General features: G+C 48.6%; 1 protein-coding gene across 1 annotated transcript; it reads left to right on the top strand.

The window, feature by feature from the left end:
• Positions 1-2: 2 nt before the first annotated feature.
• On the top strand, positions 3-26,545 carry PRPH2 (peripherin 2). The gene is made up of 3 exons (XM_007972561.3): positions 3-847; positions 17,665-17,911; positions 24,185-26,545. The coding sequence occupies exons 1-3, from the start codon at positions 267-269 to the stop codon at positions 24,395-24,397; spliced, it is 1,041 nt and encodes a 346-aa protein (XP_007970752.1). The 5' UTR covers positions 3-266; the 3' UTR covers positions 24,398-26,545.
• Positions 26,546-27,403: the final 858 nt, after the last annotated feature.

The following is a 27,403-nucleotide window of genomic DNA, read 5'->3' as shown; positions in this document are numbered from 1 at the left end:
TTGGCTGGGAAGGGCGCTGAAGAAACAACGCCCAGGACCAGGACTAGCCCCTGCTCAAGCTGTGATTCTGAGACCCCTGCCACCACTACTGCATTTGCGGGGATCCCAGGCTAGGAGGGCTCGACATGGGCAGCCCCCAGGGCAGCTCCCTACAGCTTGGGCCATCTGCACTTTTCCCAAGGCCCTAAGTCATCCGCCTCTGGGCTCGTTAAGGTTTGGGGTGGGAGCTGTGCGGCGGGAAGCAACCCAGACTACACTCGGCAAGCATGGCGCTACTGAAAGTCAAGTTTGACCAGAAGAAGCGGGTCAAGTTGGCCCAAGGGCTCTGGCTCATGAACTGGTTCTCTGTGTTGGCTGGTATCATCATCTTCAGCCTAGGACTGTTCCTGAAGATTGAACTCCGAAAGAGGAGCGATGTGATGAATAATTCCGAGAGCCATTTTGTGCCCAACTCATTGATAGGGATGGGGGTGCTATCCTGTGTCTTCAACTCTCTGGCTGGGAAGATCTGCTACGACGCCCTGGACCCGGCCAAGTACGCCAGATGGAAGCCCTGGCTGAAGCCATACCTGGCTATCTGTGTCCTCTTCAACATCGTCCTCTTCCTCGTGGCTCTCTGCTGCTTTCTGCTGCGAGGCTCGCTGGAGAACACCCTGGGCCAAGGGCTCAAGAACGGTATGAAGTACTACCGGGACACAGACACACCTGGCAGGTGTTTCATGAAGAAGACCATCGACATGCTGCAGATCGAGTTCAAATGCTGCGGCAACAATGGTTTTCGGGACTGGTTTGAGATTCAGTGGATCAGCAATCGCTACCTGGACTTTTCCTCCAAAGAAGTCAAAGAGTGAGTGGCTTCCAGTCCTGGGGTCAGAGCTATTAATATATTGGGGACACTGAGGCTCAGGCCTCTGACCAGCCCCTCTCCCCACACTCAGTGCCTTTTCCTCTCCATTGGGTGCACACCTTATTACTGCGTATGTGAGGGTTTATCAGGTCGAACCATATGAAACTGCTAATATTCTACCTCTTTGACCCATAAAAAAAATGGCAACTTCATATGGTTCAACCTAATGTTGGCTGAGGTGGGAGGAAGGTGTCAATTTATATAAGCTGTTTGGATAGGAGCTCCTTGGGAGGAAGAGCCAGGCAGGAATGTGTGTCAGCTTTATATAGAGGGATGGAGGTCATTCATCGATCACAAATACTGAGGTGCTATTTGGCTATTTGTCTCATTCATTCAAAGTAGCTGGATTCAATCCCAGAAGTTCAAATTTCCTATTTAGGGCTGGGCACGGTGGCTCACACCTGTAATCCCAGCACTTTGGGAGGCTGAGATGGGCAGATCACGAGGTCAGGAGATTGAGACCATCCTGGCTAACACGGTGAAACCCCGTCTCTACTAAAAATACAAAATAATTAGCCGGGTGTGGTGGTGGGCGCCTGTAGTCCCAGCTACTCAGGAGGCTGAGGCAGGAGAATGGTGTGAACCTGGGAGGCGGAGCTTGCAGTGAGCCGAGATCATGCCACTGCACTCCAGCCTGGGCGACAGAGCGAGAACCCGTTTCAAATAAATAAATAAATAAAAATAATTTTAAAAAGTAAAACAATTTCCTACTTAGTTCCCTTGTTTTCCAACCTTTCAACCCTGAGCATCCATTCCCAAGATGTTTGTCTGGATATGTTGGAAAGAGCAAGGGAAGGGGAAGTCATGAGATCTAGGCTGAAGTTTTGACTCTGTTGTTCAAGGTCTTGTGACCTTGGGCAGGTCACTAGTCACTCTGCGCTGTGGTTTGCCTATCTTTTAAATGAAGGCACCGGAATAGAATAGGTAATTTTGGAAGTCACCTCCTAGCCCTGGCTGGCACCTGGCATGCAGCAGGTACTCATCAAATGCCTGCTGGTGTTTATTTAGTAAGTCATGATAGTGCAACGTGATAAAACATTTCTAAAGTATTCTTGGCATATGTAAAAGTAAAATGCTGCGATGGGCTGTGGGAGGTGCTGGTGAAAGAGAGACTCTCAACTTCTGTGTCGGAGGGAACAGCCTGTGTGCTGGCTCCAGTGGGCTGCTTTTCTCAACACGCCCACCAACCTGGCGCTTGAGTGACTTTTCGGGGAAAGGGCAGCCTGCCTTGAGGCAGCCGCTCTCACTCACCTCTTCTTTCTGTCCGACTCAACCCTACCTGGCTGAGGTTAGGGGTTCAGTTATTCCTAGGGGTGGTTTTTTTTTCTTCTGAGTAAGGCTGGTAAGTCCAAAGGGAACTTGGACTCAGGGCATTGGTACCAGCAGCAGGACATGTCTGAAGCCCAAAACAACATTAATGACGCCTAAATGGCTAGCTTAGCTGCCCTGCAGATGGAAGGGACGTCACAGTGAAGGTCACTTCTCGGGATTTTATTTTCTTGTGGATAGAGATTACTGCTGCAAATCCCCAGTCAGGAGAGGATTGTAAAGGGCTGTGCCCTTCCCAGGTGACAGGTCTGCAGGGGCAGCACAAGATGCCACGATTTACATAAATCTCCCGAGGAGAGCGTGAAGCCAGGGGCACAAGCGGAATTCCTGGGGAGTGGGAGAGGCCGGTGGTAGAACCAGCCTCTGTGAGCAGATGAGAAGGGGCTTTTCATCTTTTCCTCCATCATTTCCCTTGATTGTCTCCTGCATAGAGTCGGTTCTTGGATAGATGTATTCAAATCTCTCGGTAACTCCAAGTCCCCTTTTGTATCAGAGTGAAGGAATGATCTAGGTCACTCTACTCTCAATGGTCAATGGATTCAAAAATTTCAGGCAAATATTTAGCCGAATCAAAACTCTTTCAATGTCCCATACCAACTTGTTGGTGGGAAATTCTCCAAACTCCATTTGGTGACTTGGGAAAAATTCTTCTATTACATGCACAAAAAATGCAGCAGTAATGTTAAGAGAAACCAAAATAGGAAAACAAATTCAAGCTAGCTTCTCACCCATAACTTGATTAATGCCTTTAATTTTTCTACATTTCAGTCTAGTATTGTTCACATTTACATAGTCATACAGTGTAATCATAGTATAAAGACAATTTAAGGCCGGGTGTGGTAGCTCACGCCTGTAATCCCAGCACTTTGGGAGGCGGAGGCAGGCGGATCACCTGAGGTCGGGAGTTTGAGACCAGCCTGACCAACATGGAGAAACCCCGTCTCTATTAAAAATACAAAATTAGCCAGGCATGGTGGCTCATGCCTGTAATCCCAGCTACTCAGGAGGCTGAGGCGGGAGAATTGCTTGAACCCAGGAGGCGGAGGTTGTGATGAGCTGAGATCTCACCATTGTACTCTAGCCTGGGCAACAAGAGGGAAACTCCGTCTCAAAAACAAAACAAAACAAAACAAAACAAACCCCCCCACACACACACACACAATTTAGTGTTCCATTTTGTAATCTGATAGTGTAACATTTGCATAATGTCCAAAATGATCATGTTTAATGGTTGCATAAGAAGTCCACTGAAGCCGGGTGCAGTGACTCACACCTGTAATCCCAACACTTTAGGAGGCCAAGGTGGGTAGATCACGAGGTCAGGAGTTCGAGACCAGCCTAACCAACATAGTGAAAACCTATCTCTACTAAAAATATAGAAAATTAGCTGGGTGAGGTGGCATATATCTGTAATCTCAGCTACTCAGGAGGCTGAGGCAGGAGAATCACTTGAATCAGGGAGGTGGAGGTTGCAGTGAGCCGAGATCGCGCAACTGCACTCCAGCCTGAGAGACAGTGTGAGACTCAGTCTTGAAGAAGAAGAAGAAGAAGAAGAAGAAAAAGAAGTCCACTGAATGAATGTACATGCTTAGGCAGGCATCCAAATTTTTATTTACCTCTATTATAAATAACACTGGAATGGGCATCTTTGAGCCTTTTACTTCTCTCTGTCTCTGTCTTTTATTTCCCTTAGGCTAAATTTCCAGGAAAAAAATGGACGTTTGGCTTTAACTTTCCACAAAGTTGATCTTAAGACACAATTAGGGGCCGGGCGCGGTGGCTCAAGCCTGTAATCCCAGCACTTTGGGAGGCCGAGACGGGCGGATCACGAGGTCAGGAGATCGAGACCATCCTGGCGAACACGGTGAAACCCCGTCTCTACTAAAAATACAAAAAACTAGCCGGGCGAGGTGGCGGGCGCCTGTAGTCCCAGCTACTGGGGAGGCTGAGGCAGGAGAATGGCGTAAACCCGGGAGGCGGAGCTTGCAGTGAGCTGAGATCCGGCCACTGCACTCCAGCCTGGGCGACAGAGCCAGACTCCGTCTCAAAAAAAAAAAAAAAAAAAAAAAAGACACAATTAGGGCTGGGATCAGTGGCTCATGTCTGTAATCCCAGCTCTTTGGGAGGCCAAGGTGGGAGGATCACTTGAGCTCAGGAGTTCGAGACCAGCCTGGGCAATATGATGAAACCTTGACTCTAAAAAAACAAAACAAAACAAAAACATAAAAAAATTAGCCAGGAGTGGTGGCTTGCACCTGTGGTCCTAGCTACTCAGGAGGCTGAGGCAGGAGGCTCATTTGAGCCCAGGAGGCAGAGGTTGTAGTGAGCTGAGATCATGCCACTGCACTTCAGCCTAGGTGACAGAGTAAGACCCTATCTCAGAAAAAATAAATAAATAAATAAATGAATAAATAAAGAATTAGCATACAGGTTTCTTAGAACTGAAATGCTTTTCTCCTTTTCAAAACCTCCAGTGACATACCACAGTGAGCTGCCTGTTCTTCCAAGGGTACAGCCTGACAGGGCCACCTTTGCCGAGGGAGGATCACATTATCATTTCCCACAGACTTTTACTTTTATTTAATTAATTAATTAATAGTTACTTTGAGGCAGGGTCTCACTCTATTGCCCAGGCTGGAGTGCAGTGGCACAATCTTGGCTCACTGCAACTATCACCTCCTGGGTTCAAGCTATTCTCGTGCCTCAGCCTCCCAAGCAGCTGAGATTATAGGTGCGTGTGGCACCACACTGGGCTAATTTTTTTTTTTTTTTTTTTTTTTTTGAGACAGGGTCTCACTTTTTTGAGATGGTCTCACTATCCAGGCTCACTACAACTCCCACCTCTCAGGCTTAGGTGATTCTCCCACCTCAGTCTCCCGAGTACCTGGGACTACAGGCGTGAGCCACCACATCTGGCTAATTTTCTATATTTTCAGTAGAGACAGGGTTTCGCCATGTTGCCCCCAGGTTGGTCTTGAACTCCTGAGCTCAGATCATCCACCTGCCTCGACCTCCCAAAGTGCTGGGATTACAGGCGTGAGTTACCTTGTCCAGCCTCCAGCTAATTTTTCTATTTTTAGTAGAGATGGGGTTTCATCACGTTGGCCAAGCTGGTCTTAAACTTCTGGGCTCAAGTGATGCTCCTGCCTCAGCCTCCCAAAGTGCTGGGATTCCAAACGTGAGCCACCGCACCCAGTCCCACAGACTTTTACATGAATCATCACTGAACAAGGCCCACAAGGGAAGTGAGGCTCCTGGGGTTATGTTCAGAAAACTGCTCAGAGCTGGGTTTGCCTGAGGGGCAGTGCCTGAGACCAGAGCACAGCTCTCATCTAAAGTTGGTAGAAGGAATGAAAGAAGGACTGAATGAGAGACTGTAGAATGGCACCTACTCCCACCTCCAAGGAAAACTAAAACATTTTTCTGTTCACGTTTTCACGGCTTCATTTTGGAAGGTTTAGTAAGTTTACATGACAAAGCTAGCTCTCCAAAACCCATCCATGAAAAATGTAAGTTATATATATATATTTTTGAGATCACAAGCACTGAGAAATGGTAAGCATTTACCTTCTGGATTATCTCGGCACACCCCCGGGGCTAGGATTCTGATGGCACAGACGTGAGGCCGGCAAAAGGGCAGGGAGAGGGAGGTTATCATCCAACAAGATCCTTCTCTTTTTTTATTTGTTGCCCAGGCTGGAGTGCAATGGTGCAATCTCAGCTCACTGCATCCTTGCCTCCCTGGTTCAATTGAGTCTCCTGTCTCAGCCTCCCAAGTAGCTGGGATTACATGTGCCCGCCACCAGGTCCAGCTAATTTTTTTTGTATTTTTAGTAGAGATTGGGTTTCACCATGTTGGCCAGGCTGGTCTCGACCTCCTAACCTCAAGTGATACACCCTCTTTGGCCTCCCAAAGTGCTGGGATTACAGGCGTGAGCCACTGCTCCTGGCCACCAAGATCTTTTTAAAAGAAATTTTTGGCCAGGTGCAGCCTCATGCTTGTAATCCTAGCACTTTGGGAGGCTGAGACAGGAGCACCCCTTGAGGCCAGGAGTATAAGACCAGCCTGGGCAACATAATAAGACTTCACTTCTACAAAAAACAAAAAAAAAAAGGCCTGGTGAGGTGGTTCACGCTTGTAATCCTAGCACTTTGGGAGGCCGAGGCGGGTGGATCACTTGAGGTCAGAAGTTCGAGAACAGCCTGACCAACTTGGTGAAACTCTGTCTCTACTAAAAATACAAAATTAGCCAGGCGTGGTGGCTCACGCCTGTAATCCCAGCACTTTGGGAGGTCGAGGCGGGTGGATCATGAGGTCAGGAGATCAAGACCATCCTGGCTAACAAGGTGAAACCCCGTCTCTACTAAAAATGCAAAAAAAAAATTAGCCGGACGTGGTGGCGGGCGCCTGTAGTCCCAGCTACTCGGGAGGCTGAGGCAGGAGAATGGCATGAACCCAGGAGGCGGAGCTTGCTGTGAGCCGAGATCGCGCCACAGCACTACAGCCTGGGCAGAGCAAGATTCCGTCTCAAAAAAAAAAAAAAAAAAAAAAAAAAAAAAAGAAAAAGAAAAAATTAACCAGGTTCAGTGGCACATGCCTGTAATCCCAGCTACTTGGGAGGCGGAGGCAGAATTGCTTGAATCTGGGAGGCGGAGACTGCAGTGAGCTGAGATGGTGCCATTCTACTCCAGCCTGAGCAACAAGGGCGAAACTCCATCTCAAAAAAAGAAAAAACACCACCCAAACAAAAACAAACAAAACAAAACAAAAAAGAGCTAGGGCACAGTGGCATGCACCTGTCGTCCCTGCTACTTGGAAGGCCGAGGTGGGAGAATCGCTTGAACCTGGGAGTTCGAGGTTGCAGTGAGCCAAGATTGTGCCACTGCACTCCAGCCTGGGTGACAGAGTGAGACCCTGCCTTAAAAAAAAGAAAAAAAATTATTTTCTTAAAAAAAAAAAAAAAATAGAGATGAGGTCTCACTCTGTTGCTCAGGCTGGTCTTAAACTCCTGGTTTCAAGCAAGCATCCCACCTCAGCCTCCAGAGTACCTGGGATTATAGGCACCCACCACCATGCCAGGCAGAATTCCCTTTTTTTTTGTTTCTCCTCTCCCCATCAAATTTGGATGAGCCAACAAAGAGTTTGGGGTGAGCCTCTTTCTCCTGCTTGACCTGAGGACTGTGGGGAAGCAATCCCAGGAGAAGTGAGCTGGTCTGAGCACGGGTAGCCTGGAGAAAATGCACAGGGATCCTCCGCTGACACAGACGGGGCATGGGCAGTGTGTGGTGCCACGATTTCCAGGCATTTCTGCAGGCTCTGTCCCTGGAATAACTTTCCATTCTGTGCAGTGGGCACTTCACTAGACTGGGCTAGAGAAAGTTGAGGTCTTCACCTTCTGGCATCTTCAGTCCAGCTCCTGAGAGGAGGAGCTGGGTGCCTGCATTCTGGCCTCCCCAGTTGTGCCCCACCTTGGGGCCCCCAGGAACCTGAGGATAGAGTGCATAGCCTCAGTAAGCATGGAGGGGTGGGCAGGTTTTGGAGATTTCTCAGGGGAATCTTTAAGATCCAGGCTGGCTCCTGAAGGTTCCTGATCTAATGAATAAGATCAGGTAGAAACAATTCCATATTTTTATGGGAATTTACAAGAGTATTTTTTGTTTGTTTATTTTGTTTTTTGAAATGGAGTCTCACTCTATCACCCAGGCTGTGGTGCGGTGGCACGATCTCAGCTTGCTGCAACTTCCGCCTCCTGGGTTCAAGAGATTGTCCTGCCTCAGCCTCCTGAGTAGCTGGGATTACAGGCACATGCCACCACACCTGGCTAATTTTTGTATTTTTAGTAGAGACAAGGTTTCACCATGTTGGTCAGGCTGGTCTGGAACTCCTGACCTCAAGTGATCCGCCTGCCTCAGTCTCCCAAATTGCTGGGATTACAGGTGTGAGCCACGGCACCTGGCCTTACAAGAGTTTTGGCTGCTCTGTCTCAGGGGAGTAGCCCAGTGACTGCACCCCATCCCCAGCCTGCCTATGACCATGTTGCCAAGTCATTTGGGAGAGAGAAAAGACCCAAATTTATCCTGCACAAAACCCCTCCTGGGAAGTTTTTGTCTTAATTTTTTTAGTTTTTGTTTGTTTGTTTGTTTGTTTGAGACAATCTTGCCCTGTTGCTCAGGCTGGAGTGCAGTGGCACCATCTTGGCTCACTGCAACCTCTGCCTCCTGGGTACAACCGATTTACCTGCCTCAACTTCCTGAGTAACTGGGATTACAGACGTGTGCTACCACGCCCGGCTAATTTTTGTATTTTTAGTAGAGACGGGGGTTTCACCATGTTGCCCAGGCTAGTCTTGAACTCCTGATCTCAAGTGATCTACCCGCCTCAGCCTCCCAAAGTGCTGGGATTACAGGAGTGAGACACTGCACCCAACTTGTATTATTATCTCCATTTTACATATGAGAAATCTGAGGCCCAGGAGGTTAAGGGACATGCCTAAGATCACACAATAGGAAGTGGAGGAGGCAAAAAACAAAACAAAACAAAACAAAAACCAGTTTCGGCCACTGGCCAGTGGTGGTTCACACCTGTAATCCCAGCACTTTGGGAGGCTGAGGCGGATGGATCACTTGAGCCCAGGAGTTTGAGACCAGCCTGGGCAACGTGGTCAAACCCCATCCCTACAAAAAATACAAAAATTAACTAAGTGTGGTGGTGTGTGCCTATAGTCTCAGCTACTCGGGAGGCTGAGGTGGGAGGATCACCTGAGCCCAAGCAATTGAGGCTGCAGTGAGCTGAGATTGCACCACTGCACTCCCGCCTGGGCAACAGAGTGAGACCCTGTCTCAAACAAAAAGAAAAAACAGCTTTATTGAGATATAATTCACATACCAAACAATGTACCCATTAAAAGTATGCAATTCAATGGTTTTTAGTATATTCACAGAGTTGGACGACCAACATTACAATCAATTTTAGAACATTTTCATCACTTCTAAGGGAAACCTTGCATTGTTTAGCTTTACTCCCTAGCCTCCCCTCCCCCTAGCCCTAAGTAATCACTCGTTTACTTTCTGTATCTATAGATTTCCCTGTTCTGGACATTTCATATGAATGAGTCATATAACATTTGTCCTTTTGTGTCTGCCTTCTTTCACTTAGCATAGTGTTTTCAAAGTTCATCCACGTTGTAGCATGTATCAGAACTTCCTTCCTTTTTATGGTGAAATAATATTCCATTATACAGCAGGCCAGATTTTAATTCTGCTCCTTTCACCCTACTCTGCTGTTTCCCGGTGATGTTAAAGTACCTCTTGTATACCTTCGGCATTAAATGAATGTTTGTTCACTGAGTGACAGAAGCCTCAAATTATCCAGGCTGCTTGGGGTAGGGGAAGTCTTGCTTTTCTCCCTCTTCTCCCTGTCTTTCTCTTTTTTTTAATTTAATTTTATTTTTATTTTTATTTTTTATTGAGATGGAGTCTTGCTCAGTCACCCAGGCTGGAGTGCAATGCGCGATCTCAGCTCACTGAAACCTTCGCCTCCCGGGTTCAAGTGCTTCTCCTGCCTCAGCCTCCCGAGTACCTGGGATTACAGGCACCCACCATCATGCCCAGCTAATTTTTGTAATTTTGTAGAGATGGGATTTCTTCACGTTGGCCAGGCTGGTCTCAAACTCCTGACCTCAGGTGATCTGCCTGCCTCGGCCTCCCAGAGCGCTGAGATTACAGGTGTGAGCCACCGCTCCCAGCCTTTCCCTGTCTTTTTGTTCTCCATTTCCTCTCCCAGAAGGACAGGGAAAGGAGTGGACAGAGATGATGCAGGGTTGGAAAGCATGAATGGATTAGGTTCGGATTCCAGTGCTTCTGTGCCAACATCTTAAATAATCACGAGGTGGCCCCACAGAAACTAGAAACACCATCCTGGGCTCTGCAGGGCCTGTGGTAAATGGGGTTGTCACTGGGCTTCAACCTCCCACATCTTGCTCCCCTGGCCTCGTGGTCCTGGGTGGGCCAGGAAGAGGGGGACATACTTTCTGCTATACTTGGAGGAGGCTCTCAGAGGGAGGAGCCAAATCCAGGAATGCTGTCTCCCTCACTGACTCTCTCTTTTCAGAGCAAGGTATCAGTGAAAGAGATGTAGAGTTCTCTCTCTCTCTCTCTCTCTCTCTCTTTTTTTTTTTTTTTTTTTGAGATGGAGTTTCACTCTATTGTCCAGGCTGGAGTGCAGTGGCACCATGTCGGCTCACTGCAACCTCTGTCTCCTGGGTTCAAGCAATTCTCCTGCCTTAGCCTCCCGAGTAGCTGAAATTACAGGCGCCCAGCACCACACCTGGCTAATTTTTATATTTTTAGTAAAGACAGGGTTTCACCATGTTGGCCAGGCTGGTCTCGAACTCCTGACCTCAGGTGATCCACCCGCCTTGGCCTCCCAAAGTGCTGGGATTACAGGTGTGAGCCACCGTGCCAGGCCTGTAGTTCTCAACTGATGCTCTTTTATCTTGTTTTATTGCATTTCCAACTTCTATTATAGAAAAAACTCAAGCTTTTACAAAATTAGAGAGTTCAGTATAATTAATTCCCATGTAGCCATCACCTAGCCAGGTGTGGTGGCAACACACCTGTAACTCCAGCTACTTGGAAGCTGAGGTGGGAGGATCACTGAGCCCAAGGTCTCTTAAAAAAAGGGAAAAACAGATTGGGCGTGTTGGCTCATGCCTGTAATCCCAGCACTTTGGGAGGCCGAGGCGGGCGGATCATGAGCTCAGGAGATTGAGACCATCCTGGCTAACACGGTGAAACCCCGTCTCTACTAAAAATACAAAAAAAATTAGCTGGGCGTGGTGGTGGGCATCTGTCGTCCCAGCTACTTGGGAGGCTGAGGCAGGAGAATGGCGTGAACCCGGGAGGTGGAGCTTGCAGTGAGCCGAGATCGCGCCACTGCACTCCAGCCTGGGCGACACAGCAAGACTCCATCTCAAACAAACAAACAAACAAACAAACAACAAAAACAAAAAAACCCCAAAAAACAAAAGGGAAAAACAGGCTTGGCACAGTGGCTCACGCCTGTAATCCCAGCACTTTGTGAGGCTGATGGGGGTGGATCACCTGAGGTCAGGAGTTCAAGACCAGCCAGGCCAACATGGTGAAACCCCGTCTCTACTAAAAAAAAAAAAAAAAAAAAAAAAAAAAATTAGCTGGGCATGGGCGTCGTGGTGAGTGCCTGTAATCCCAGCTACTTCGGAGGCTGGGGCAGAAGAATCACTTGAACCTGGGAGGCAGAGGTTGCAGTGAGCCGAGATTGTACCATTGCACTCCAGCCTGGGCAACAACAGATAAACTCTGTCTCAAACAAAAACAAAAACTAAAAACCCAAAGACAAGAAGCCATCACCTATGAACAAATATCAACATTTTGCCTGTTTCATATATACTACCCTCCCCCAAACACATTCTCCCCTTCTGAATATCCTAAAGCAAATCCTGGACATACTTTCCTTTTACCTGTAAATACTTTAATAGGCATCTCCAACAGACAAAGAGGCTTTATTTGTTTTTTGCCCTTTTGTTTCTGCTGAACATAAGCACAAGATCAGTCACAGTCAACAGAATTAATGGCAATATCAACCAATACCCAGTCTATCTTCAATTTTCCCTGATAGTCTCGGAATGCTTTTTACAGTTGGTCAATTTAGGATCCAAACCAAGTCTATGCTTTGCATTTGGTTGTTTGGTTTCCTGTCTGTTTTACTAAGAAACTGGCCCCTTTTTCATGCCATGTATGTAAGAGAAACTGGGATTCTCCTGCAGAATCCCCCATAGTTTGGAAATGGGCAATTGCAGTCAAGTGATGTTGTTTAACTTGTTCTTCTGTTCCCTGTATTTCCTCATAAACCAGTAGTCTGGGTCTAGGTGTGGTTGGATCAGGCTCAGCTGTGGCAAGAACATTTCCTACATTGCCGCTCTGTGCATCTTACCGGAGCACATGAGGAAGGACATGAGGTCTTCAGTCAGTTTACAACACTTCTTTTAAAGGTCGCAGGATGAGTAGAGCTATAGTATCTTGGGGTGAGAGGTAGAGCATGAGGGAGCTCAGACATTTTGGAACCAGGAACTACCAGCCAGGAAGGCCTAGCCAGGGGTCTCCAGTCTGAGGGAGAAGCTGGCACCAAGCTTTCGCTGTTCACCATTCTTCCCAGGGAACCCACAGACTACATACAGGTACCTGCTTGCTCTTCTTAAACAATTCGTAGACATCTCAGGAAGAAGATTAGAACCTGCCTAGATGGGGTGTCTCCCCTCTCAAACGGGAACTCTTTGAAGGCAGAGCTGTGTTTCCCCTTCAAACTGGGGCTTCCTGAGGGCTGGGCTGTGTCTCCCCTCAGACCAGGGCTCCCTGAGGATGGGGCTGTGTCTCCCCTCAGACTGGGGCTCCCTGAGGATGGGGCTGTGTCTCCCTCAGACCGGGGCTCCCTGAGGATGAGGCTGCGTTTCCCTCAAACTGGGGTTCCCTGAAGACAGGGCTGTGTCTCCCCTCAAACTGGGGCTCCCTGAGGACGGGGCTGTGTCTCCCTCAGACTGGGGGTCTCTGAAGACAGGACTGTGTCTCCCTCAGACTGGGGCTGTCTGAGGACGGGGCTGTGTCTTCTCCTCATGTCACCCCTCACTGTCTGTACTACCTCATGCCCAGTGACTTACTGTCTTAGTTCACTGGGAGCTGCTGTAACAGAATACTTGAGTCCGGAAAGCTGATAAAAAGCGAGATTTATTTCTTACTGTTCTGGAGACTGGGAAGTCCAAGGTGGTGGGGCCGCATCTGCTGAGGGGCCCGAATTCATCCTTTTCCTCAGGAACCCACTCCTGTGATAATGGCATTAATCTGCTCATGAGGACAGAGCCCTCTTAATCCAGTCACCTCTCAAAGGTCCCATCTCTCGCCACTGTCATGCTGGGCCTCACGTTTCCAACACAGGAACTTTGGGGGACACATTCAAACCACAGCACTACCCAAAAAAGCCATCTTCAAAGCATACTAAACACATAGTGTGTACCCAATGCTCTAGGCATGTGGTCCCATTTAATGTCCACCATCCCATCAAGTGTTTAAAATCTCATTTCTTAGATGAGAAAACTCAGTCTCAGAGAGGTTAGGCCAGTTCTCAAGGTCTCACAGGTGTCCCTCGGCAGCGTTCTGCTTGGGGTGACCCCCTGTCAGGTATACCCTTGCCCATTGCCCTATGACTGGCCTTACTGATTTGATTCACTTACTAAATTATGTTGGTTTTTCCAGAAAAACTCAGGCATGATCATTTTCCCAGGCTCTATGTGCCTTACTTATGGGAGAGTGGCCTAGAACATAGGCCTTATTTTATTCAAGACCCTTTCAAACCCTAGTGACTCCTCCCCCACCGCAGAGTGAAATTCATAGCCTGGGAAACACGCGGTGATATAAATAGCCGGCTCACCACTAAGGCGCTCTCCTCTGCCTGGCTTTGTCTTAAGAGGGTGAGAGGAGCCTTAATCTGTGGTTGGAATGAGGGCAAGCACTGAGTAAACAAGACGATGTTTGGAGTGGGGGAGGGATAGCTCTAGAAGTGAGAGACCCCAAGGGTTCCCAAGCTGGTGACCCAGGCAAGTCCCAGCGTTCACCAAGCTCGGCCTTTTCCCCCAGGCTGACCCGTGTTGCCCCTGGGAAGTTCCCAGTGTGAGGGAGACGCAGCCATGTCTTCAGGAAGCCCCAGTCTGAGGGGACATGCAGCCCTATCTTCAGGGGTCCCCAGTCTGAGGGGAGACACAGCCCGTCCTCAGGGAGCCCTCAGGGGAGCCGGAGGCCCAAGCCAAAGGCCCTTCCCACACTGCTCCAGCTTGTCTTCCCACCCCTGCCCCAATTCCGTCACCCACAGCCCAGTGCCCCCCAGCGAGGGGCTGCAGAGGTACAGCTGAGCAAGACACAGTTTCTGCCTTCCCCACGCACATGGCTGGAGTGGGGCTTTGAGCGGTGGGCAGGCAGTGCCAGCCGGCAGGTGCTCCGTGTTGGGACCACTACGGAGGGTACCCCGCACGATCCTGCCCTCAAGGAGCTGACAGCTTCTTCACCATGGCTGGTAGAACCTAACCTGCACTGCCAACTCCCCAGTGAGGGCTCTCCCGTGATATGATATAGCGTGGCGGGCTCTGTTCTTACAACCTGATGTCAGCTCCCAGGTGCTCAGAGCACCGCCCCTGGCAACTCTTGCTTGGCCAGCTGCCCGGTGAGGTGGTTTTGCTCACAGTGCATGGCTACTATGTATTATACCAGCACTCATCAAGCACTCTTACATGTATCACTTCGTGCAATCCTCGTGTCAACTTTGTTTTAAATATAAGGAAAGGAGAGGCAGGGAGAGGTTAAGGAACTTGTCCAGAGGGATGGAGCTGGCATGTGGGCAAGCCAGGAGTAAACCCAGGCTGTCCTGCTCTTATCACCGACCTGTGCTGTCCATGCCACCCAGGGCCATCTGGTCTCTGGGCAGTGTGTTCTGCCCATGAAGTAGAGGGCAGGGATTACAGGGCGCGTGGAAACATGTTTACCATGACCCAGGCCACCTCATGCAGCCCTCCTAGAAAGTCTTAATCATAATAGACGGAAATCAACACGCTTCATGGAAATGGAACGCCCGTGGTCGTTGAGCACACCAGAAGATGCTCAGCTTCACTCGTAATGAGAAAAATGGAAATGAAAACAACCCCGAGATACTGTTTTCCAAAGATCAGGTGAGCAAAGATCAAAAGTCTGACCTGTGTGGATGCGGCTGTGGAGGACGGGTTCTCCTGAGCATGGCTGGTTGGGGTTTGTGAACCGCCCCCTCCCCACTCAGCCCCCCGCAGGACAGACCAGAGGAGAAATATGGCAGGTATCTGGCAAGATCACCCTTTGATGCCAGGATCCATCTTCAAGGAATTTACCTACTCCGTATAGTCACAATATGCAAAATGACTGATTTCCATGTTTGTATTAATGAGAGACTGGGAAAACCGAAACTTCCATCAGTATGGAACTGGCTAGGACCCATGTGCCATCCACACAATGGGAATACCATGCAGCTCTTAAAAAAAAAGAAAAAAAAAATCCAGGACACTCCATTGACAGATATGAAAATATCTCAGCTGGGCGCGGTGGCTCACACCTGTAATCCCAGCACTTTGGGAGGCTGAGGCAGGCGGATTACTTGAGGTCAGGAGTTCCAGATCAGCCTGGCCAACATGACAAAACCCCGTCTCTACTGAAAATACAAAAGTTAGCTGGATGTGGTGCACCACTGCACTCCAGCCTGGGTGACAGAGTGAGACTTCATCTCCCACCCCTGCCAAAAAAAAAAAAAAAAAGATCTCCAAGATATTGCTAAGGGAAAAAAGAAAGGTTCAAGACAGTATGTATATAATGTTCTCATTTGCAGTAATAAAAAAAGAACAGGAAAAATGAAAACATGTTTGCTTGTCCATGCATGAAGCCTCTCTCTGGTGGAACTGGCCACAGTGGTCAGGACCTGGAGGCTGAGAGATGAGGAGTGGGAGGAATTTTGTATTAAAGAGATTTTATTTAGAAGCGAAACATGGACATCTTTTAAGAGATTCGTGACCATTTCAATGAACATTGTTTAAAATAATCTCTATTGGAAACAATTATGCTCTCTATTATGTTCTAAAAGTCTATTATGTAACACATTGTTCACCTGCAACTTTTTTTTCTTTTCTTTTCTTTTTTTTTTTTTTTTGAGACAGAGTCTCACTCTATCGCCCAGGCTGGACTACAGTGGTGTGATCTTGGCTCACTGCAACCTCTGCATCTCGGGCTCAAGTGATTCTTGTGCCTCAGCCTCCCGAGTAGCTGGGACTACAGGCATGCACCAAAACACCTGGCTAATTTTTTTGTATTTTTATTAATTGTAGAAATGAGGTTTCACCATGTTGCCCAGGCTGGTCTCGAACTCCTGACCTCAGGTCATCTAATCACCTGGGCCTCCCAAAGTGCTGAGATTACAGGTGTGAGCTACTGCACCTGGCCTACGTGCAACTTTTTCTTTTTTTTTTTTTTTTTTTGAGACGGGGTCTCACTCTGTCGCCCCAGCTGGAGTGCAGTGGTGCGATCTCGGCTCACTGCAACCTCTGCCTCCCGGGTTCAAGTGATTCTCCTGCCTCAGCCTCCTGAGTAGCTGGGACTACAGGCACATGCCACCACGCCCAACTAATTTTTGTATTTTTAGTAGAGACGGGGTTTCACGATATTGACCAGGATGGTCTCGATCTCTTGACCGAGAGACAGTCTCAGTCTCTTGATCTCGATCTCTTGGTCTCGTGATCTGCCCACCTCCGCCTCCCAAAGTGCTGGGATTACAGGCGTGAGCCACCGCGCCTGCCCACAACTTTTTATTTAGATGACAAGCACACAGTCAAGTGCACAAATCTTTTTTTTTTTTTTTTTTAAGAGACAGTCTTGTTCTGTTGCCCAGGCTGAGTGCAGTGGTGTGATCATAGCTCACTGCTGCCTTGAACTCCTGGGCTCCAGCGATCCTCCTGCCTTGGCCTCACAAAGTGCTGGGATTACAGACTTGAGCCACCATGCCCAGCCAAATGCACGAATCCCAAGTGTGCAGCTCAGTGAGTTTTGACACATGAAACACCTGGGTAATCACACCCAGGTCAGGTAGAACATACCCAGCCTGTCTGAGGGGAAGGGGAGACTTTTCACTGTAGAGATCCCTTTTGAATTCTGAACCTGTGTGAATGTATAGTAAGCTCTAAATAAATATACAAAAAAATATAGAAGTGCAGAAGATATGCTGGGAGCCCCGCCCATCAGCCTGGAGAACCTGCTTGCAGTTGTGTCCCTTAGGTGAGTCAGGAGCTCCCCCCTGGCTGGGGGTGGAGTCCTCTGAGGGCAAGGACTGTGCCTGCCTCGGGTCTCCATCCCCTGCCTTTGCACAGGCCCTGGGCCTGAGCAGGCCTTCTGGAAACACCTGGCTGGAAAGGGCCAGTGACCTGTAAGGGGGAGATGAGGTTGGTGAGGGAGCTGGGGCGTCACCAGTGGCAGCCAGATGCTTGTCCATCAACAGCTCCTGTCCTGCTGCTGCTCCTCCCCTCCAGGCATGGCCCCAGGAAAGGACCTGGCAGCACAGAGTGGTTGGGTGAATTTCTGTATTCCCTATTGACTCGAGTCTTGGATTACCATCTGCCTCAACCCTCTAGACCATAAGGTCGAGGAAGGCAGGGGCATTTATTCATTGCTTTGTCTTCAGTGCCTAGAACAGTGGCTGGCATGTAGCAGGTGCACAGCAAATATATACCAAGCGTGTGAGTGAATGACTATTCCAGGCTTCCAGAGGCAGGGGATGGGAGGAAGTGGCCCCTGGTGAGAAGCCCAGGAAGCCCATCTCCAGTTGTCTGTTTCCCTTCCAGTCGAATCAAGAGCAACGTGGATGGGCGGTACCTGGTAGACGGCGTCCCCTTCAGCTGCTGCAATCCTAGCTCGCCACGGCCCTGCATCCAGTATCAGATCACCAACAACTCAGCACACTACAGTTACGACCACCAGACGGAGGAGCTCAACCTGTGGGTGCGTGGCTGCAGGGCTGCCCTGCTCAGCTACTACAGCAGCCTCATGAACTCCATGGGGGTCGTCACTCTCCTCATTTGGCTCTTCGAGGTAGGCCCTGGGCCAGCTGGGGGTGGGGGTAGGGAGAGCCTCTGGCCCCTTCGGGTCTAATGGGGGCGGAGCCAGGCCTGGAGAGAGCATGCCTCCCTCCTTGGAAACAGCCTTCAGTGAGGTTGTGAGTCAGATCAGCCTGGGCTTGAACCCCACCCAGTGCCTCCACCTTTTGTATTTATTTATTCATTTATTTAGTTTTTGGTTTCTTTCCCACCACTTAAATTTTTTTTTTTTTTTTTTTTTTTTTTTTTTTGAGACTGAGTCTCTCTCTGTTGCCCAGGCTAGAGTGCAGTGGCATAATCTTGGCTCACTGCAACCTCCCCTTCTTGGGTTCAAGTGATTCTCCTGCCTCAGCCTCCCCATAGCTGGGACTAAAGGCATGTGCCACCATGCCCGGCTAATTTTTTGTATTTTTAGTAGAGACGGGGTTTTCACCATGTTAGCCAGGATGGTCTCGATCTCCTGACCTCGTGATCCTCCCGCCTTGGCCTCCCAAAGTGCTGGGATTACAGGTGTTAGCACTGCACACAACTGACACATTTTTTTTTTTTTTTTAAATTAAGGTGAGATTTATAAAAAGTAAACAATTTGGTGTCATCTAGTTGATTTACAATGTTGTGCAACCACCTCTACCTAGTTCCAAAAGATTTCCATCAGCCCCCAAGAAAATCTCACACTCATGAAGCAGTCACCACCTCCCAACCTGCCCCCAACCCCTGACAACTATTCTCTGGATTTATGTATTTTGGACATTTCATATAAATATACCCATATTACGTTTGGCTTCTTTTAGTTAGCATGCTTTGGAGGTTCATCCCGTGTCCCCACTTTTTGGTACTGAGGTCTTAGTCATTTAACCTCTCTGTTATATGGGGTGACAGCATTTAGCTTTGGGGACTATTGGGCGGCAACATGAACAGCATATGCAGGTGTTCAGGAAATGGGTACTGTTTGGATTTGGGCTTCTTGAGATGCTGGTCCCCATTTACCTGTTAGTCTAATAATGTGTGGGTTCATCTTATCCGCAACGCTCAGTTCCTCTGTAAGCTATAGGGCTTGCAATGTAAGCAAATCCTCGGTGAGTGTGCTGAATTCACTCGTTGGTTAAAGAGATATTCATTTTTAATTTTTATTATTTTAAATTGTTTATTTTTTTTTTAGAGACAAGAAGAAAAATTCACTGTGTCACCCAGGCTGGAGTGCAGGGGCATGATCGTAGCTCACTGCAGCCTCAAACTCCTGGGCTCAGGGCTCTTCCCACCTCAGCCTTCTGAGTAGCTGGGACTATAGGCACACGCAGAGTAGCTGCAAGCGGGTGCCCTGAGTCACACTCCATAGAGTCTTTTGTAGAAATTGGGTCTTGCTCTGTTGCCCAGGCTGCTCTCTAACTCCTGGCTTCAAGCAATCCTCCTGCCTTGGTCCCCTAAAATGCTGGGATTACAGGTGGGTGCCACTGCACCTGGCTGAGAGATCTTTCTTTTGAGACAAAGTCTTGCTTTGTCACCCAGGCTGGAATGCGCTGGCATGTCAGCTCACTGCAAGCTCCACCTCGTTCAAGTGATTCTCCTGTCTCAGCCTCCCAAGTAGCCGTGATTACAGGCGTGCACCACCATGCCCAGCCAGGTTTTGTATTTTTAGTAGAGGTGGGGTTTTGCCATGTTGGCCAAGCTGGTCTTGAACTCCTGACCTCAAGTAATCCACCAGCCTTGGCCTCGGCCTCCCAAAGTGGTGGGATGACAGGCGTGAGCCACCACATGCGGTCAGAGATATTTCTTAAACATGTACCTGTATGCCAGGCACTGCTCTAGGTGTTGCATGAGAGACTGTTAGTAAATGAGGTGGCACAGTGACTCAGGGTATGTGCTTTTAGCTACCTTGAGAGCAGAAAATCCAAACTTCAAAATCCCAATGTACAAAGCCAGGAGCATTTGGTGAGGAAGCTTTTTCCATTGAGGAGATTCCCAAAGATTCCTTTAAATGAGTCACTGTCCTAATGCTATCAGCCAGTGCATCCTGCCTGTGGCTGAGAAACACCTCCTTTAACTCACCACATGAAAATAAAGGGTGACTGTGTGTCCAGGAAGCCGACTTTTTTTTTTTTTTTTTTTTTTTTTTTGTGAGATGGAGTTTCACTCTTGTTGCCCAGGTTTGAGTGCAGTGATGCGATCTTGGCTCACTGCAACCTCAGCCTCCTGGGTTCAAGTGATTCTCCTGCCTCAGCCCCTCCCAAATAGCTAGGATTACAAGCACCCACCACCACACCTGGCTAATTTTGTATTTTTAGTACAGACGGGGTTTCACCATGTTGGCTGGGCTAGTCTTGAATTCCTGACCACAGGTGATCCCCCCACCTTGGTCTCCCAAACTGCTGGGACTACAGGCGTGAGCCCCTGTGCCCGGCGAAAGCCTTCTTTTAATGTTGAGGCAAACACAGCATATTCATGACCATTTATTGGTTGCTGACTCCTTGACACAGAGTCTTGGGTGGTTAGAATGAGGAGAGAAACATACTGCTGGAAATTTAGATGGCCGCATTCCCTGAAAACACACAAAAAGAAGACTGAATATAAAAAAAGTCATAAAAGTTCACTAGCATTGAACTCAGGAATTTGAGACCAGTCTGGGCAACATAGTGAGACCTCATCTCTACTGAAAAAAAAAAAAAAAAAAAAAAAAAAAAAAAAAAGGCCGGGCGCGGTGGCTCAAGCCTGTAATCCCAGCACTTTGGGAGGCCGAGATGGGCAGATCACGAGGTCAGGAGATCAAGACCATCCTGGCTAACCCGGTGAAACCCCGTCTCTACTAAAAAATACAAAAAACTAGCTGGGCGTGGTGGCGGGCGCCTGTAGTCCCAGTTACTCGGGAGGCTGAGGCAGGAGAATGGCGAGAACCCGGGAGGCGGAGCTTGCAGTGAACGGAGATCGCGCCACTGCACTCCAGCCTGGGCGACAGAGCGAGACTCCGTCCCAAAAAAAAAAAAAAAAAAAAAAAAAAAAAAAAAATTGCTGGACGTGGTGGCACATGCCTGTAGTCCCAGCTACTCAGCTCAGGTACTCGGATGGCCAAGATGGGAGGATCTCATGAGCCCCAGAGATGGAGGCATAAAAGAAGTCAGCGGAGCCAGGAGCGGTGGCTCACGCCTGTAATCCTAGCAGGCGTTAGCTAGGATTTGGGAGGCTAAGGCAGGAAGATCAATTGAGCCCAGGAGTTTAGACCAGGCCGGGGAACATAGCAAGATCTCGTCTCTACAAAAAACACAAAAATGACGGCCAGGCGCGGTGGCTCACGCCTATAATCCCAACACTTTGGGCGGGCAGATCACCTGAGGTTGGGAGTTTGCAACCAGCCTGACCAACATGGAGAAACCCCGTCTCTACGAAAAATACAAAATTAGCCGGGCCTAATGGTGCATGCCTGTAATCCCAGTTACTTAGGAGGCTGAGGCAGGGGAATCACTTGAACCCGGGAAGTGGAGGTTGCAGTGAGCCGAGATCACGCCATTGCACTCCAGCCTGAGCAACAAGAGCGAAACTCCGTCTCAGGAAAAACAAAACAAAACAGAACGAAAAAACACCACCACCACCACCACCAACATAAAAATTAGCCGTGTGCGGTGGTGCACACGTGTAGTCCTGGATACTTAGGAGGCTGAGGCAGGAGGATCACCCGAGCCCTGGAGTTCGAGGCTGCCAGGAGCCATGAGCCATGATCTCAACACTGCACTCTATCCTGGGCAACAGAGGCAGACTCTAGCTCCAAAAAAAAAAAAAAAAAAAAAAAAAAAAAAAGAAAGAAAGAAAGAAAGAAAAAGTCAGTGGGAAAATGGGGTTCCATTTTCTGCCTCTCCGTGGCCCACCTTTACAGGAATTTAGTGGACTGCATTAGACAAGGATCAGCTTATTGGGAAGAGGGCATTCAAATGCCCCTTTTACTTGGAGCGTTTAATGGACAGAGGTCTGATGGGCCAAGGGTGGCTGAGCGTAACGTTAGGAGTCTGATCTTGGCTGTGCCTGCCTAGGCTTCACAATCTAGTCAGGAGATGATGTCTAATTTATGAGCCAAAGGGAGGATCATTACCAAGTGCAAAACTCACAGTGCAGAGAGTCTCTTTCAGGAAAGCAGGAGGGGATCAGAGTGGACGCGTTCACATCAAGAGGACTTCATGGAGGAGGTGACTTTTTCCTCTGTAAAAATATTTATTCAACTTCCAGTTGACAGTAACATAAATCTAAAACTCTCAGTTATTATTATCTACTACCATAATTATCAAATGTCCCAGAGTATTCATTCAAAAGAAATTTACTGAGGCCCTCCCCCTACCTGGTACTGTTCTAGGTGCTGGGATTCTGAGTGAGCCAGATGAGTAAGGGCCATCCCTGCCCTCAGGGAGCAGCTTCATCCCTGAGAGCTTGCTATGCCATACAGAGAAGTGGAGGAGAGCAAGCCAGGAATTTGTATAGAAACAAGTGGCTAATGGAATCTATTATAGAAAAGTGAAAACAGGGTGTGGTGGCTCATGCCTGTAATCCCAGCACTTTGGGAGGCTGAGGCGGGCAGATCACCTGAGGTCAGAAGTTTGAGACCTGCCTGGCTAACATGGTGAAACCCTGTCTCTACTAAAAATATAAAAATTAGCCGGGTGTGGTGCCAAGTTTTTGATGCCTATAATCCCAGCTACTCGGGAGGCTGAGGTAGGAGAATCGCTTGAACCCGGGAGGCGGAGGTTGCAGTGAGCTGAGATCGTGCCACTGCACTCTAGCCTGGGTGACAGAGTGAGACTCCATCTCAAAAAAAAAAAAAAAAAAAAAAGAAAAGTGAAAACAATAAGCTAATGATCCGCTACAGCTGACTCTTCTGTTGGTCCTACTGTGCACCAGGTACTGTGGTGGTGTTTGCTAGAGTGCAGTGGTGCAATCATGGCTCACTGCAGCCTCCATCTCCAGGGCTCATGACATCCTCCCATCTTGGCTACACAAGTACCCGAGTAGCCGGGACTACAGGCACGCACAACCACACCCAGCAATTATTTTTATTTTTATTTTTATTTTTAGTAGAGATGAGGTCTCGCTATGTTGCCCAGGCTGGTCTCAAACTCCTGAGCTCAAGCAATTCTCCCTCCACCTTGGCCTCCAAAAGTGCTGGGATTACAGGCATGCACCCATGTACTCGGCCTGTGTGTTTTACACATATTAAAGTGTCACAGTATCCACACAAGGCGGGAACCACTTCATCTGAAAATCTGCAAACCAGATGAATAAAGTGAGGTTTCCTGGTAACATGGCTGGCTAAGTGCCAGGACTGGGTTTGAACCTAGGCATTTTAGCACGAAATCTGCCACACAGTGAATACTAGTGAACAAATCCAAATTATTTTTTACCAGCGTCCACTCATCACTGTGCTCATCAAAATAATGGAAAAGCCGGGCACCGTGGCTCACACCTGTAATCCCAGCACTTTGGGAGGTCAAGGCGGGTGAATCTCTTGAGGCCAGGAGTTCGAGGCCAGCTGGCAACATGGGGAAACCACATATCTACAACAATAACAACAACAAAAAATACAAAAATTAGCCAGGTATGGTAGCAGGCCCCTGTAATCTCAGCTATTCAAGAGGCCGAGGCACGAGAATTCCTTGAACATGGGAGACAGAATTTGCAGTGAGCTGAGACCATGCCACTGCACTCCAGCCTGGGTGACAGAGCGAGACTCGTCTCAAAAAAAAAAAAAAAAGTACCACACAGCAGATGCAGAAAAGGAGATGACCTCTTAATTCCACCCAAAGAAGTTACTGAACCACACAATATGTACCAAGCGACAGGGTGTAGAGGGGCACCGAGGTGAAGGAACCCAGGAATAATGCACCTGGGATGGCAGCGACCCGAGGGGGCGCGGAGGGAGGATGAGCTGCAGGGGAGCTCACCAAGGGCTAAAGATGAATTAACAGATGAACATGGAGTGGAACGAGGTTCTAGGCAGAGCATAGCAGATGGTAAAGACCTAGAGAGGAGAGAGTATGGGGCATGGGCGAATCCAAAGCAGCCCAGAGTGGCTGGAAAGGGAAGAAGAGAGGGGTCTGAGATGAGGCTGGAGGAGTCAGGTGTGTTGAGCATTGAGGGCAGGGCAGCGTGGGGCAGGGTGTCACCAATCCACATTCCACAGTGCTCAGGTTGAGTCCTCTCTGGGACCCTCATTTTGAGGCTCCTGTGGTTTCCTAGTGATCCAGCTCCCAGTGATTCTCCCAGATTGTCTCTAAATTTCTTCTCCCGCCATCAGGTGACCATTACAATTGGGCTGCGCTATCTGCAGACGTCACTGGACCGTGTGTCCAACCCCGAGGAACCTGAGAGTGAGAGCGAGGGCTGGCTGCTGGAGAAGAGCGTGCCAGAGACCTGGAAGGCCTTTCTGGAGAGCGTGAAGAAGCTGGGCAAGGGCAACCAGGTGGAAGCTGAGGGCGCAGACGCAGGCCAGGCCCCAGAGGCTGGCTGAGGGCCCTGGGGCCCCTCCCCTCCCGAACACTGAGAAATAGTGGACTCAAGAAACGCGGATCTCCCCCTCGTCCAACTCTGAAAGTCTGAATCTCCCAAGGAGGGCACCATCTCACAGAGACTCTCCCTGATGGTGGAATTTAAGTTTAGGGTCCCTAAAAGCATTTGACACACAGTTGTTGAATGACTGACCCAAAATGTGAATGAGCGAGCTCCCTTCAGGCCCGCTGCCCTAGGATATGCCCTCTTGGTGACTCAGGGGCTCTCTCAGATGGCTAGCCCAGGACCCGTCTTTCTCACACGGATTTAGTCCTACCCTACAGTCACTGGCCGTATCCGAGGGCTGCTCCCCTTTTAGAATTTACCTCTTATGAGCTCCATGTTGCTTCATTCTATATCCAAAGTGTCACTTGGTGCATAAGTACAGAAGTTTGAAAAATGGCCATGTTGTCTTTTTTTTTTTTTTTTTTTTTTTAATGCCAAGGTTGACAGGTTGGCCATTTGCTTAATGCCAGAAGTTGGGGGAAAGTTACACTTTTCTAAGAATAACAGACTCTTAAGGCATTGAGGGCTCTAAACAGGATTCTTTAATCATGAAGCAAGAGAATTTCAAGGCAGGAGATTATTTCCCCTACCAAAAACACAGTGAAAGGCCTGCTTTTGTGTCCCATTCACATGCCCTCAGTCACTGAGTCTGGAGTGAACCATGGGTTGAGGAAGTCAGGCTGCTGGCGTGTCCCAGCACCACACCACCCCTAAAGTGCCGGGTGATCTCCTGTGGCTCATCTGTGGAAGCACTGGGGTAGGCTGCTGCCCTGCTGTGGAAGAGGAGCAACAATCAGACACGAGTCCACCCTTTGGAGACCAGGCCTCAGCTCTTGGTGGGCCCAGGGACACTCACACAGGTGGCCATCACAGTCCTATGGACAACACTAATTGTCCACAGCAAAGGGCAAGGAATTCTCTGGGAGCTTCTTCTTCTCCAGAAACACTATTTCTGGAATGCTTCTGCATCTAAGGAGATGCTTTGAGATAGCCCATCTTCCTGAGCTAGCAAATACATGAGTTTTCACTTTCTTTGGGAAAGAGAAGCTTTCAGGGGAAGGAATGATTTTGCTGACTTCCCAGACCCTGGTGACCAGACCAAGGCGGGGCCCAGCAGAATTCCGCCAGTTGGATGAATATTCAAGACAGCTCATTCCTACCTGGCTGGAGACCTCAGCCAGAAGGCAAAAACCAGAAAGGGAACCGTAGATAATTTACCTCTGCTTCTGACCGATGGTGTTTGGGAATAGGTTACTTTGGACTCAGTTTGGGTTCTTTGCTGTCCTAAGAACTTCAGTGTAGAGAAAATAAGACTTCTGGTGCTGCCTGGGGTATGTTCTGGGCTTAATTCCCCCAAGCAGAAGACCAGATCCAAGATGTCAGGACACCCTGTCAGACGTTGGTCCCAAGTTTAATTAGATTTCTGAGTCTCATGGAGGCCAAGGAATGATCCCTACTGAAAAAATGCTGAGCCAGACATCTTTGGCAAAGGTCCCTGAGCTCTCGCCGTCTCTCAAGAGTGCTGAGAACCATGGTGAAAATGCTGCTCTAGGCCCACAAGTGTAACTATGCTGTTAATAGCTGTCAACAGATATTAAAATTCATACTGTATGAAAATCACTTTTGTTAAATGACTAAGCCCATTCAACAACATGTATCACAGAATCCCCGACTACAGCTAGTATTTGCCAAAAAGGAAAAGAAACCCACCCTAAAGGGAAGCATTGGTAACGCTCATTGTTATAAACATGGCCTGCGTATCACCTCACTCCATCTGGCCATCTCTTACCTGTAACAACAGTGACTATTATAGCAGTGACTATTATTATATCCAAATCATCTCAGCATTTGCTAGAGTTTGAACCAGAGCTGAATACATGGAATTTTAATGTAGTAATTTAGGCAAAACTCCAAGCCATTTTTTCTTCTCCTCTGGCCAAAACATTATTTCCTCAAACAGGGAAATATCCCTACGGGGCCAGGTTATAGGGGCAAATGTGAACAACCTGAGCATCTGAAGGTTGTTGAGAGGCCCAAGAGTGCACTGACCCTACAATATATCTCATTCATTGGTTCGGAGCAGGCTTAGGGTTAACTGCATTTTAACAGTCTTCTCAGGTAGCCGGTAGTTGCTAGAGAAACCTGGACCATCCCTTTTGGTCACGTACCAGTGCCCAGGAAGTCTCTACTATCAGGTTTTTGCTTGTGTGTAAATTCAGTCTTTCGTTGGGCTGGTGTAAATCCTTTTCTCCTGAGGGACCCAGGCAGAAATTTTTTTTTTTTTTCCCCCAAATATGGAGTTTTACTCTTGTTGCCCAGGCTGGAGTGCAATGGCATGATCTCAGCTCACTGCAACCTCTGCCTCCTGGGTTCAAGGGATTCTCCTGCCTCAGCCTTCCTACTAGCTGGGATTACAGCATTGGCCACCACATCCTGCTAATTTTTATATTTTTGGTAGAGATGGGGTTTTGCCATGTTGTCCAGGCTGGTCTTGAACTCCTGTCCTTAGGTGATCTGCCTGCCTTGGCCTCCCAAAGTGCTGGGATTACAGGAGTGAGCCACTGCAGCTGGCCCAGCCAGCTTTTAAAGTTCTGCCAGCATAGCCCTGGGACAGGGGTGAGGGGTAAAGACAGAGCCTTAGGACTTTCATTTTTAAAATGCTCACTCCATAGTGAAGAAACAGGTGATGACTATCCTGAATATTTGGGAAGTTGTGTCCTGGAATTTTTGGCCTCAGTTCCAGAACCCACAGCTTCTTTACAACATGCTTCAAGCCCAGGACTGAGCTGCCAGTAAATAAACCCCTAGTAACCTTAATATGGGTTAATAAGATTAGGTGCCTGCTCTGCACGCTCCCCTGCCCCTCCTCGTTCGGGCACCTGTTATGCTAAGCCAGCATGTTTGCAGCTTAGCCAGGGGCAATCGTGGACCAAGAAAGGGCTTTTCATCCACTACTGGCTAA

Source organism: Chlorocebus sabaeus, chromosome 17, assembly GCF_047675955.1.
Source record: "Chlorocebus sabaeus isolate Y175 chromosome 17, mChlSab1.0.hap1, whole genome shotgun sequence".
Lineage (NCBI taxonomy): Eukaryota > Metazoa > Chordata > Mammalia > Primates > Cercopithecidae > Chlorocebus > Chlorocebus sabaeus.
The sequence above is the reverse complement of the archived record's forward strand: the minus strand, read 5'-3'. Positions and strand labels throughout refer to the sequence as shown.

What these genes read in the sequence shown, in the direction of transcription:
- PRPH2 (XM_007972561.3), top strand. Translation starts at nt 267, where the DNA reads ATGGCGCTACTGAAAGTCAAGTTTGACCAGAAGAAGCGGGTCAAGTTG. An exon ending in TCCTCCAAAGAAGTCAAAGA is followed by an intron (nt 848 to 17,664) that starts GTGAGTGGCTTC and finishes TTTCCCTTCCAG; the next exon opens with TCGAATCAAGAGCAACGTGG. An exon ending in TCCTCATTTGGCTCTTCGAG is followed by an intron (nt 17,912 to 24,184) that starts GTAGGCCCTGGG and finishes TCCCGCCATCAG; the next exon opens with GTGACCATTACAATTGGGCT.